Raw genomic sequence first — 14029 nt, 5'->3', positions numbered from 1 at the left:
TTGTCCCTATAAAACTCCCTTTATCCGTATCAAATACACTCTACCTACCTACCTACAGTAGCGCGTATTCATGTCAGCCACTTGCAACACTGTTGCCATTTATCCCCTAGTGTCCAGTACAGTGACGTCACTGACGCTGGAAATTTTGAGACTATGAATATGGACTTGGGGTTTTCCACAGGTTGTAGCTATACATTTTTACTAGAGTTCATAAACAGGAACGTTACTCAAGCTGAGGCTATAAAAAGATAGTGGGGTTTTCCAAAAGAATTTCCCACAAGTTGTAGCTATAAATAGATGGTGAGATTTCATAGGAAATTTCAGCTGATTATAGCTATAAATAGATACATGGGTGTTTATCTACGATCGTCACACAAGTTGATATTGTAAGTAGTTACTAGGTTTATCCATTTTAGCCTAAACCATTGTAACTTAATTTTCGGGGATATGTTTATTCTCCTTTAAATTCTGGGACAATTTAGTCATTTTGGCGTTACTTTTAGTCATATCCATTTTGACGTTGAACTTTTCCTTGATTATAGCTATTTATAGCATCATTATATTTATGCAAATTTTTGAACACGCCAACAAAATTTCAGGTCTTGATAATGCTTTATATATAAATCTCAGGCTTGTACTAGTGTATGTCTGTTTCTGTCTCTGTTGTGTTTGGCCCTCTACCATCATTGTCCCTAGACAGGCCCTATATAAATTCCCCATTGTCCCTAGACAGTCCCACCATGTTGAATTTCCCTTGACGCTATACAGGCCCACGATCTATCCCCATGTTCAATTCCCCTTGACCCTAAACAGGCCCAAGATTTATTCCTCATGCTAAATTCCCTTGACGCTAAACAGGCCCAGGGGTTTTCGTAATGTTAAATTTCCCATTGACGCTAAACAGGTCCAGGGCGGTTTTTAATGCTAATTCCCATTGACGCTGAATCGCCCCACTTCACTACTCACATCTTATCTTCAGTGTTCATAATTACTTAATACTTCCTTTAATTGTAATGAGAATTCTCAGAAGTATTTAACTCGAGTAAATAATATGGCAAACTGTATTCCTTAAGGAGTGTCTTGACAATTAACGTTCCCAACTCCTCTCAGTACAAATATGACACGACTATTAATAATTTTACTTTTTTAATAGTACTTGACAAAAATAATATACAGGCGTCAATTTCAGCTTATAATCAGTTGTTACAGTTAGTATTTTACGTGCCAATGATCTACTTTAGTAAAATTATACTTGCAAAGTGGAAATTTATAATCACAGACATTTAGACATAAATTAGAAGAAAAATAATTCCTACAACCTTCTTTGATTCATTGACGTTTTCAAGGGTCTCTATAACATTTACTTCCCAGATCTTGTATACACACACACACACACACACACACACACACACACACATATATATATATATATATATATATATATATATATATATATATATATATATATATATATATATATATATATATATATATTCACACACTATCAGAATTTGATCTAACCTTGACTATTCCATAGGACATTTGTAAATTACATCTCCGTTAAAAACAGGAAATTCGCTGGATATTTATGTTTAAAAGTCATTATGTAAACAAAGCAGATACATAAATTCCTAAATAGTTCCCTCTAGTCACAAAGAAATGTTCTTTTCCTCTGACGCAATCATCAAAGTCGGAGATATGACGCCAGAAGTGCCAGTGCGACAGCGACCACGATTCCAAAACACGGACCGTCTGAAACAATGAGACATGTAATCATCACCGAAACTTTATATATTTTGTTTGTATGTAACGATGTGATGGTTGATTCAAGCGCTAATTCTAAATAAATACAATATATATATATATATATATATATATATATATATATATATATATATATATATATATATATATATATATATATTGAAATGTATGTAAATGCGTTTTGGCATTTAAATATTTCGCGGTCTCCTATTAAATAAAGAAGTAGTTTGCAGAAATTCGGATAGATAGAAAGAGAGATAAATGCACGTACTGATTGGTTTAGCACCGGAAGATCCAATGCCCACAACAACAAATTTGGCTTGTAGTGATTCGGTAAAAGGACTCAGTGCAGCGGCATCATCATCCGGTGCATTTCGCGTGTGTCTACCCTGTTGAAAACAAAATTCATTATCGGGTAAATGAATAAATAATATTTATATTTCTCAGCTACACCAAACAGATATAAAAATGTAGAATGCACATATGCCGGCGTTTAATAAAGCTAATATTCATTTTTACCTTGTTTATAGTAGATTAAGAATTATGCCATGAGCAAGAATATAGGTGTTCCTCACTGGTTTATATATAGGTATCGGTTATATATATATATATATATATATATATATATATATATATATATATATATATATATATATATATATATATATATATATATATATATATATATATATATATATATATATATATATATATATATATATATATATATCTGTGTTTGTTTTTGCGAAACATTTTCATTAATTATCAAGGTTTCTGTGTATATGTTGATACTTATTTTTTAAAGATCAAATCTACAAGGTGCGAATGATCATCTCTGTAACGGTGTCTTTTGTAAAGTAAATCAAACTAAGCGAGATAATCTGTGCATGAAAATATCGGCTTACGGAAGTTGCAACGGATCAGCGGTGTCACGTTGATATCGCATTTATTTCCGATAGAGTGACCTTTGCTTATGCTGTGCTGCAGCAATACGACAATATTCTGATGATATGTCTATCGTGTTTTCATATACTTATGGTCCCGTTTAAATTTAGTGTCCTCATTAAACATCCAAATTCGATCCTACACTCTCCACCTCATCCAAACATTTGCTGCGACGGATTAGGAGGATTTCCTGAAATATTAGCCTTAAAGCTGGAGGGTTGAACATCCCACCCTGATATTACCTTCCCGCCCTGTTTTGGTTTATATGGACAGCAAATTTCATTCCTCTTTCAATGACACAAGGTATAACTTGCAAGGGCTTTTATAAGTGTTGGTCACAAGGCCGTGTGGTTAAACTCGGTTTGTATTATGATCTATAAACAGTGTCAGGTCGTCACAAGATAAATCAGTAAAGGAAGATTCACAATCAACTTATTTCATAAAAGTTGAATCCTAGATTTGAGAATAACAGCCGTCGCAGCGCTACCAACCTTACACGTAGAATCGCTCCTCCGGCAAACCAAAATAACACAACTTAATTGTAGATAATCACTGTTGACGAAATGGAATGCAAACAGCTTGGCTTCTGCGTAGCTTCTGCTGTTCGTGTCGTAGACAAATGCTGTGAATAAGTTCGTGTCTGGAGCATTTCTATGAAAAGGTAAATTCATATATTAATTTCAGAGGTAAGCTAAGACTGTAGTCATAATATTACATGGAAAATGTCGTTCGTAGTTGTCACTGAAAGCTATATGTCCACCAAAAGCAATATCGAGAAAACGTGGTTTTGTAATTGGATGGTAGTGCATTGAGAAATGCCATAAGAATTTTGTGACCCCACAACAATGCATCATCAGACATATTCAAGTCGAGGTTGTAAACGATTTTCAACGGATCAGAAATGTAATAAATGTTTTATTTTTGCGAAGGTTTAAGGACACGTTTAATGTGCAAACCCACGGGTATAGCTGTAGATGCAATGTTAGACATTCTTCTGTTTCAAAAATATATACTATTTTTAAATCAGTATTGAAGTGAAAATTATTCAGATCCTGCTTAAAATGAAATATAGTAAATAGCATTATTAAGTAACTCTCTATCAAATTTCTGATCAACATTTTCTGGAGCTACGTATGTGAGAATAGACGTTGATATTGGTTTATTGATACTATAGCATCAATTATTGATACAATTACAGGGTCAGATTTGTGCTAGGATTCTGACTGAGTACATCTTTCACATCATTTCACCTTATTAACTGAATATATTCTGTTTAACTTACTCATTTTGAAACAGCACTTTTCTATATCTTTGAGTGTCACTTTGTGCTTCGCAGGAAATGACAGTAAAGGAAAAATTGTCTACAAGAAAGAAAATTATACAACTAAAATGTCGTAGAATATTTAATGTTGATATATTAGCGAGACATAAATCTGATTTAATGTATTCCAATAAGCATTTTGCCAAAAATGGGATCAAAGCTGTTCAAAATGACATTAAGACTATTATAATAGCCTCCGTCTCTTCGTAGTCCGTCTCTCCCGTGTGCTATCACTAATTGAGTTCGAAACAAAACTTCACTAATCCTAGAGCAATTGTTTCCCTGTGATGAAAAGTGGAAATGAATTAATATTTTACATGGAATTAACAGCCATGTATATGACATTTAGTCGCGATATACACATTATTATTCCCAGTCAATAATGGCCCATGAATTATGTCATTATATCCAGGATATTAATCTTGGGTGAACACCACATACATACACAGGTTGACAGTCATATAGACAGGCAGATTGATAGATAAATAAATATATATATATATATATATATATATATATATATATATATATATATATATATATATATATATACAGAGAGAGAGAGAGAGAGAGAGAGAGAACTATATCTCACGGGAGGTTGATATAATGACACTGAGTTCATTCCCGATTTGTACTGTAGATTTTTCAGGTAGTACTGTTCCATTTCTGTCTTTGATTACCATTTTTTGATCAGCCAGCAAATGGTGGACCTTTTGAAAATCTTTGTCTCTGTTTCAGATAGACGTCATATAAAATGAGATAAACTAACTGTAAGTGTAGATTAAAAAGTAAGTATAACAAACATCTAAATTTTAGCCGGTTCATATATTTAGTTTTAAAAATGAAATCATTTAAATAATTTGTTCGAGTCTTTGGATATGCTATATTTATTTATGCCACTTACTTTCGTCATCGTTATTAAACTTGTCACCACCACCACCCTTTATATCATCATCGTGGAAACATTCAGCACCTACAACATTAGCGTGATTAGCTGTAGTAGGAATAGTATTAATGGTAGAGATAGTTGTTATACCAATAGTGATAATTTAAGAATAATAATTATATTAATATTTTGTATTGTCATTATTAGTACCATCATTATTTTGTTTCTTTGCTCGTTGACTATTTTTGTGTTGCTAAATGTGTTGCAGGTGTTTTCGTTTATAGTTTATTATGCAGCATCACTTACTTGGACACTACAGTTTGTACCAAAGTGATGTTTTCTCCACCCTCTAGAATCCCATTGCATTTTAGCTCAAATCCAGCAGCATCCTTTCCGCCTATAATATTTATATCCTCCTTTGCTTTTGTAATTGTCACTTGGATGGGAGCCACCTAGTAAAGGTAAGACTTAGTTTTTAGCAAACGTGCATATCTTACGACGTCACGGGATTTTCTTCATCTATCATTTTCTATTTTCTTTTCTGATACGATATTTGTATATTTTGGAGACAATCCTATGCATTAGATTTAGATCTTGTAATGTTTAGCACTCTTTGTAACTCATAATACTTTTCAGTATTCGCTGGAGGAATTAATTTAAAATAAAACATTTTTCTGATATGAATTGTGTTTGATAAACGTATGTGCTATATCACAAGTCTGCAATGTTTGGAACTCGATGCGCTCTATATATATATATATATATATATATATATATATATATATATATATATATATATATATATATATATATATATATATATATATATGTATGTATGTATGTATGTATGTATGTTAATGCTGCTAAAAACAAGATTCTATACAATATATTTGTTAATGAAACTACATATTTTGCAGTAGCAGGAACCGATAGCGATCGAATCAAACAACTTGCCGTTGTTATACCAATATTACAGTCATTATCACTGAATAGCATAGACTTTGAAATCCACTTTGCGATCTGAGTAACTAAAATTGCATAATATTTCCAAAATCAAATATTGAACTGTGGAATGCAGAATTAATGTACATATCTGTGAAGACAGAATGTAAAATGGAACTTAAGTAATGTATTGCGTTTGAATTTCAATGTTAATGCATTTTAATTTCATTGACTTTTGTACTGTAAAATGAAATCACTTGACTCTATGTTATTATTAATAGATCATCAATCATCCCATTATCTGTTTTATTATATAATAAAAAGCAACCACCAGATAATTTCTAGTAAATGTGTACCATCCATTATAAATAACTTTAAGAGAATATTAACATACCAAGTCACAATTTGAGATGATAAATTTTACTGAATACCCAACGGCTGTGTCAGTTGCTCTAGTAACATTGCATGGTTGAGATTGCTGTCCATTTCGCACACCAGCTGCATACATCCACTCGAATTCCTCGATCGTTTTTCTCAATATTTTCACCTCTTGTCGTGTAGTGCAAACTAGAATCAGCACAAGAAATTATTTAAGAACGATTGTGAGACCACAATAAAACACATGAAAATAAACTAAGAGAGCATATTTATCTAGTACATAGCTTCGTCATTAACTCCTTCAAAAGTCATGTCATGTACATCTCTGTGAATCACGCTGCATGGATGGATATATCCAGTATTAGTGTGCAGATTGTGCCTGCTCAGTACCATGTAACCATCCCCACACATAACCCAAGAACAATAATATTGCCACCTACCCCAAGCCATTTGTTTGGACCTTTGGTCTTCCCCAGACCTGCGAGATAATTATATGAAAGTCTTCTGGTAATGCATTTTGAAAACAAAATACACGCAGAAGATACTTTTAACTGTCGGAATGCTGTTGTTGTCCGAAATAAGCACGATGTCATATCATTAAATATATTATTTGTGCATGTAAAGTCTAAACGAAGACAACAATATTTTGGCCGAAAATATAACCCATTTAACCTAAATATATTTTCAGTAAAATTAAATCCCAAAGCTAAAGACCCTTTTGTCATCTGAGTTAATGAATATTGTCTTATTTATGTGTTTTAACTTAATCCCACAAAGACCCAGTTATAAGAATATTGTATCAGTTGTATGTAGTATTACAGGTTTATTATCTTTCTCAAGTGGTAGACATAAACACCTTTCATATAGGTCAGAAGTTGTGTCTCAGCCGTTGGGAAACAGATCGATATTCTAATGAACCCAAATTAATTGTCCGTCCAAGGAAGTGAGTCAAAAAAGACAGCTTTAACTTAAAAATAATCACGTATTTAAAAAATGAAATAGATAAGGATTCCCGAGTTTACAATAAAGTTTCAAGATAGCAATTATAAAGAAATTAAACATTTTAAAGACGGGATTTCGATCTCGCGACATCTTGTTTTAACATAAAAAGAGTAATAAGACACCATTGGAAACTCGCATGTTTCGAACTCGCGACCTCTTGTTTGGCAAGCACTACACACAGAAAGAAAGAAAACTACATGGAATTATATATAAGATTTAATTATTTAGTTAAACAATTAAAACAGAAAATGCTCATATACTTAACCAAACTTTGTCTCCGGATACACTTCAAATAAATGCGAAAGTTTCCTGCCTATGTTTTGTATGAAAACGTCCAAAGCCATAAAATATAAAAGTGATATGGGTATGGTCTTCAGAGCCTCTATGTTTCCGTTTATGTATACAGTTTTTTTGATTTATGTATGTATATATTTTCTTTCATTTATTTATATATTTAATCTATAACTATCGGAAATATTCAAAGATTAGTAATGAATGGACCATGGGTTGGTTTTTCAAAATCTAAATGTTTCTCTTAAAAAGGTTATTTCAACGTTAACCTTATCTTAACCTTGTGTCAAATTATTGTTTCTTTTATTAGCGAAGGTAAAGATGTATAATGTATTTAATTACAAATGGTATAACTCACCATAATCCAGTATCTGAAAAGAAAACAAAATAACTAGCAACAATTAACATTTCATTGTCTGCTGTATGTCCTCTAAATTGAATTTTCGATTCAAATTTGGCATTGCCTTAAGTGAACACTAATTGCATCTGTACGATCATACATAACTTTCTAGCTGATGAGTGTAAGGTTTTGAGAGATAAAGTTTTACCTTTACATCAAAGTTGCAGTCGAATTCTATGTTTTCATCTTCAAAATTCATCTCTCAAAGTAAATATTGCTCTCAGTTGGAAACATAAAATGTAATAGTAGCATTGGCAGTAGTTATTGTTCTTGATGTTGTTATACCTCTTGTTGACGATAATTAAGTTACTAATGTTCCTGTTTACTGGTGTTGGCCATTTGTTGCATGATATAACAATTTACTTACCACGTCGGAGAGCGACGGATGTAACAGCATGGCCAAGAATATAAAATGCAACATCTTGTCTCTAAAGTCGCTACCTTTTCCTTTTTCAGTCTGTAAAATACATATATCGGAAACTATCAATAATGTCCTTATATCAAATTAAAATTTTAGCACACCGACTTGTTTTCTTAAGAAAGAGATTCAATATAATTCAGTGTAGCAATTTAAATTGTATTTATTTCTGTATGAAACACGTTTGAGTTTAAAATGTCAAGTTATTATATCAAAATTATTAAAATTAAAGGTTAAGCTTTACATGGAATATATATATATATATATATATATATATATATATATATATATATATATATATATATATATATATATATATATATATAATTTACGTACTAAACTTTGTGAAAGTCCTCTACGAGCCATGATCTGGACTTAGGAAATGGTTTTTAAACATGCTTTGATTAAATGTAAGTAGGGAAAATTATATTTATTGTAATCAGCTGCCGAAATGGACAGTTATCATAAATAAGAAAACTAATAACATATCAAGGTTAATTCTAGTTTGATGTGCATCATAATTTTAGCAACACTAGAATAAATTGTGAAGCATGACTCCTTGAAAATGCAACACTTTATATTTATTAAGTGAACACATGTAAAGAAAATTCGTATAACAGCATTGTGTAAAAGTCAAAGGATGCTAGTGGACAAAATACAGAGTTAGATTTTCAAAGCAAACTGTTTCATAATTAATTACTTTTTATGCTAGACTATTATTCATGATTATGATATAGACACATCCTTCATAAAATAAATGAACTAATTTTTATGTATAACTTATGCATATAAATGTTAGAATGAGCAAAAGCTATTATATAACTCAACGAGATAGATGGCATTTCATCGGCATCATATCTACTCAATAAACGAGTGTACTTGACAAATTAGTCACATAAGGTAAACTTTTGCTTCATTAGCGAACTGTAACTAATCTTAGAGGTCAGCTTTAATTTTTGTTTCTTCTTTAGACTAAATTAAACTGGCTTTTAAAGTACACATATGTGAAATACATAATAACCATATTCTGTCTCATTATGTATTTTAATCTTAAATGTGATCTTTATATGACGGAAACGTTTGTTAAAATTCTATCAACAATGTAAATTCCGCCTAAGTCACAAACAGTTTATAATGCTGATGGTTAAAAGAACATATATTTTCTTATAATAAATGATGAAAATTTCAGAACTAAACTTACCTGTTGTTCTTTCTTCAGTGATACTGCACAAATGACCAATTCACATAGGGTGCTCCGAATATATACTGCTTGTCCAAAAATAGGGCAGATAGGAGCCATAATAAATTCATGTTTCAGTTTGACTTTGCTCTCCACACTTGACAATTTATTATTTGCTATGCAATCAGGAACTATTTTTTAAAATGTGTATTCAGTGTGAGTATGGGTTTGTTCAAGTCCATAGTAAGTAGATCGTTAGATATACCAAGCTAAAGGACGTAGTTCGTTCCCGACTGTTATTGTCGTCTTTGGAAAATATAGTTATATTTAAGTTATGTCTCTTAAGAAAGTGAGAGCTTGTCTAATGAACTGCATTTCAGAAGCACACACACACACACACACACACACATATATATATATATATATATATATATATATATATATATATATATATATATATATATATATATATATATATATATAGTTACGACTCTTTTAAAACTAAGTAACATAAAAAAGCGAAAACAACAAGTTTCGTAAAATGTAAAAAATCATTTATTTCCCTAGAATACAAAGTAAAAACTAACAAAAGAACTTGACAACATTCAATAATTAAATAATCCTAAAAGCTTGTTTTCTTCACAAGTCCAAATGGAAGATGTACGTGTAGTCTCGAAAGTAATAATGTACCAATGGCCTGAAGTGTGATGATGAGCTAGTAGTCTTTTGATATACCGCGATAATATATTCCAAAAATGTTCAGCTACATGAGGCTGGCATTTGGGACTATCAATGTTCTAGACTCAGCTAATAATAAACAGGTTTACCTACATAAATAATGATCATACTATTTAATCTATATTCACAGTGAAATGTTAAATACGTATTATGTTGTTTACAAAATCAATTTTCTTAATTCGGTGCAGAGTGATCTTGATCTTGGACTAAGGTAAATTACTAAATGCAAATATATGTAAGATATAATCATTAAGAAAAGCCAACAAGTAATTATATGCACATAAATATATATATATATATATATATATATATATATATATATATATATATATATATATATATATATATATATACACACGTTCTTTACCAAAGATATTTTAAGCACAAATATAGACCTTTCTTTCAATGTATCTCTCTCTGTTAATATCCTCTAAATAGGAAAGAGAACGCTTTAAACAAGCTGGAAATGAACAATAGCAATGATAAAGAAACTCTCTGTAATAAAAAGAGGTTACGAAACAAAGAAGTATATACATCTATCAAACTGTAAACAAACTATTTTGTTTTTCCAGAATAATCACGAAACATTATGAAAAAAACATTGGTATGCAGAATATGCTAATTCTCTCTCTCTCTCTCTCTATTCTTCTGTATACATACATACATATATATATATATATATGCATACCGGTGGTGTTAATGTATTTACAATTTTTCTAAATCTTGATTTCTTGATTTAGAAATAATTCATAGGGCTTCATAAATAATGAATTCCCAATTTCGTGATTATATGTTTTGCAATGCATTTATTTATCATAAATCTTCAGCAACTGGAGGAATAAAAGAAGATATATCTAAATCTCTTTATTTTTGTATAACATACGGATTCCAGGCAGTTTAAATCCATGCATGGAACTCTCTCTCTCTCTCTCTCTCTCTCTCTCTTTCTCTCTCTCTCCATAATATATTGATACAAGGAAATTCCGTTCCGTGCAATAAAGCTAGAACACAGTCTCCCTCCATATATATCTCACTCTCTCATTTCTCTCTCTCTCTCTCTCTCTCTCTCTCTCTCTCTCTCTCTCTCTCTCGTTCATTGGCTCTCTGTCTCTATCTGTATGTCTCTCTGTCTCTATCTCTATCTCTCTGTATATCGTAGGGATACAAAACAATTTGAATCCATGCAGTTTAAAACTCACTATTTCTCTCTCATTCTGTTGTATCGCTATCGATACGTGGCAGCTTAAAACCATGCTTAAGATTAACTCTATCTCTCCCTTTCAGTCTTTCTGTATCACTAGGGATACAAGGCAGTTTAAAGCCATTGTTAAGACTAACTCTCTCTCTCTCTCTCTCTCTCTCTCTCTCTCTCTCTCTCTCAGTATAACTGAATGATACAAACACAGAACAGTAACTCCATCTCTTCCTATCTCGTTGTTTAACTTAGTATATAAGGAAATTCAAATTATAAATGTTTTATTTTTAAAACAATCATATATTTCACTGGAAAAAAATAAGTATCATAATTTTAACTGGCCGTCAATCGCCATGGAAAACATTATAAGCATGAAATACGAGTCTAGTCTTAGACGCTTACTTACCGAGCAGTAAATGTGGCCGCTTCCCATTATGGACGACTGGAGTACAAACCTAACCTGACGCGAATATTTTTTCTTCATGTGCTATTAAGATTTCAGTTGAAATAGAGCGTTCAGTTAGTGTTTGTATTTTCTATGCCAATAATCACGAATTACATCAGAACATAAACGGGAAACCTCTGACATTGTGCGGGATCCAGTAAGAAATTTGCTCCTTCAGTCTGTTATACATTACATGTTGTTAGCCAATATGTATGAGCATAAAATAAACGGAAAATGTGTTCCCTTCTAGTTAATAACAAACACACACGCACAAACTCACACACACACAGACATACACACAGATATATCGATTCATATGTCGATTCTTAGATGTCGATTCAAATACATTAATTCTTCAAACGGGCTAATCTGGTAATAACAATTAAAACTTATTGATCTCATTAACAAATAAATGTATCACAAATATGACGTCGGCCATGCAATTTGAGTCACAAATAGCAAACAGTTATTTTAAGATAAATAGCCAATATTCCAAATCTTAACGACATCATTTAAAATTCAAAACGTTCTGAACATGGGAAGATAAGGATTGATAATGTAATGCATGCATAAATTCAGTATTTAGTACAACATCACGACTGCAGCTATTAAAAAACAAACAATTGTGTTCTTTATTTCTTTCATTATTTACAAAAGACAAGACAGAATGTTTTGATGCATTAGAACTACCAAATGAGTGTATTTTGAGTTACATAATAGTATTTCACCCATACTAGGTAGAAGAAAGGGCTGTATAAAGGGGGTAGTGCATTTTGAAAGTGATGGAGAAAGATTGTTAATATAGTAGCATAGTGCAAATAAGATATAAACATGATCTCGTACATAATGCGTGAGGACATCTTTCTGCCGATAATTTGTTTTCTGTACCATCAGTTTAACTCAGATTGTCTAGCATGTTTTATGATTTCTTATCGCGTTATACTGCAATGGATAATATCTCTTTTATCATGTGATTGCTGTCTTTAAATAGATGACTTTCCACTGTCGTCATAGTTCACACAAACTGGCAAATGCCATATATTATATATCACCACGCGAGTATGCTTGCAACATATCTACTTCCTATAATAAGCGTGAAGCACTTGAAGTAAGTGCCCCGAAAATAGTACGCGTTGCACTGATTGGCCGCAGCTAAAAGAACCCAGTCGGTAGTCGAGTATGATAAACCATTTTGTACTGTGGTACCTGTAAAAATTCTCATTACTATTTATGACAGTATAAACTACTGCAGATCAAAGTTGAATCCAGTAATATATTATTAGTTTTCTTTGTCTCATTTAATCTTAGAGGGAATGCTGTACTTTCTCTTTTGAACTGTTACATTTGTATCATATCATACAATTCTGATGATATATATTGACATTTTCTTTATTGTCTCGATCATAATTTGTAGATGTCAATTTGTGATCCAAAGTCATTGGTTGCTTTTCCACTGAATCTTTCAGCGTAAATCTAGTCTTTAGCGCACTAACAATATTGACTTTATTACATCAACTGTTGTTAAATGATGCTATTGTGTCCCTTTCCGTTTTGTCTGCATGCGTAGTTCAGAGTGTTAAATGTCATCCACAAAATGTAGCAATACCGACATTTGAAGGGGAAAAAACCCACCAAAATGAGATCAAAAAACATTTGATTCGGTATAATGATATTGTTTTATTCTTTAAACATATTTCCTTAGCAAGCGATGAATGTCATAGTACGCTCGCTGATACATTAGAAGAAAATTCTCTGGTTTGACAGTAGCAAGTATGGGTGAAAGTCGATTGGTGAAATTTTTTATTGTGAATATGAATAGCTACAATTAGGAAGAAATACTCAAGCAAGCAGCGTTTTTGAACATGGTATATTTATATTTTCCCAGCGGTGCGCAAATACATCAAACTGCATTGTATCGAATCTGTGAACTTCCAACTGACCGCTAGCCAGTGTTGTTGAGTCAACGCTAAATGGTATTGCTAACTATAGTCAGAGGTTAGGCTGAGTGATTTGAGACACTTAAAACAGTAACAGTTTGCACCCGGCATTACAGAGTCATGCAATGTAAAGCGTCCATTCTTGTAGGTACGAGACGATGCCCCTTTAAGTTATTTCATCATAAGA

General features: G+C 31.9%; 1 protein-coding gene across 1 annotated transcript; it reads right to left on the bottom strand.

Moving 5' to 3' along the window:
* Positions 1–1133: 1133 nt before the first annotated feature.
* On the bottom strand, positions 1134–6443 carry LOC149786429 (uncharacterized). The gene is made up of 7 exons (XM_089978199.1): positions 6253–6443; positions 5223–5368; positions 4623–4759; positions 3992–4070; positions 3201–3360; positions 2036–2153; positions 1134–1752 (listed from the first exon to the last, which is right to left on the bottom strand). Exons 1-7 carry the CDS (start codon positions 6364–6366, stop codon positions 1685–1687), a joined length of 822 nt encoding a protein of 273 aa, XP_089834325.1. The 5' UTR covers positions 6367–6443; the 3' UTR covers positions 1134–1684.
* Positions 6444–14029: the final 7586 nt, after the last annotated feature.

Source organism: Sinohyriopsis cumingii, chromosome 12, assembly GCF_028554795.1.
Source record: "Sinohyriopsis cumingii isolate HCF-2022 chromosome 12, ASM2855479v2, whole genome shotgun sequence".
NCBI classification, from domain to species: Eukaryota; Metazoa; Mollusca; class Bivalvia; order Unionida; family Unionidae; genus Sinohyriopsis; species Sinohyriopsis cumingii.
This window is presented reverse-complemented; position numbering and strand designations above follow the sequence as displayed.

Coding starts and splice junctions, on each gene's coding strand:
- LOC149786429 (XM_089978199.1), bottom strand. CDS start 6,366: ATGTATGCAGCTGGTGTGCGAAATGGACAGCAATCTCAACCATGCAAT. Junction 5,369..6,252: donor TCATCTCAAATTGTGACTTG/GTATGTTAATAT, acceptor TACCTTTACTAG/GTGGCTCCCATCCAAGTGAC. Junction 1,753..2,035: donor TTCCGGTGCTAAACCAATCA/GTACGTGCATTT, acceptor TCATTGTTTCAG/ACGGTCCGTGTTTTGGAATC.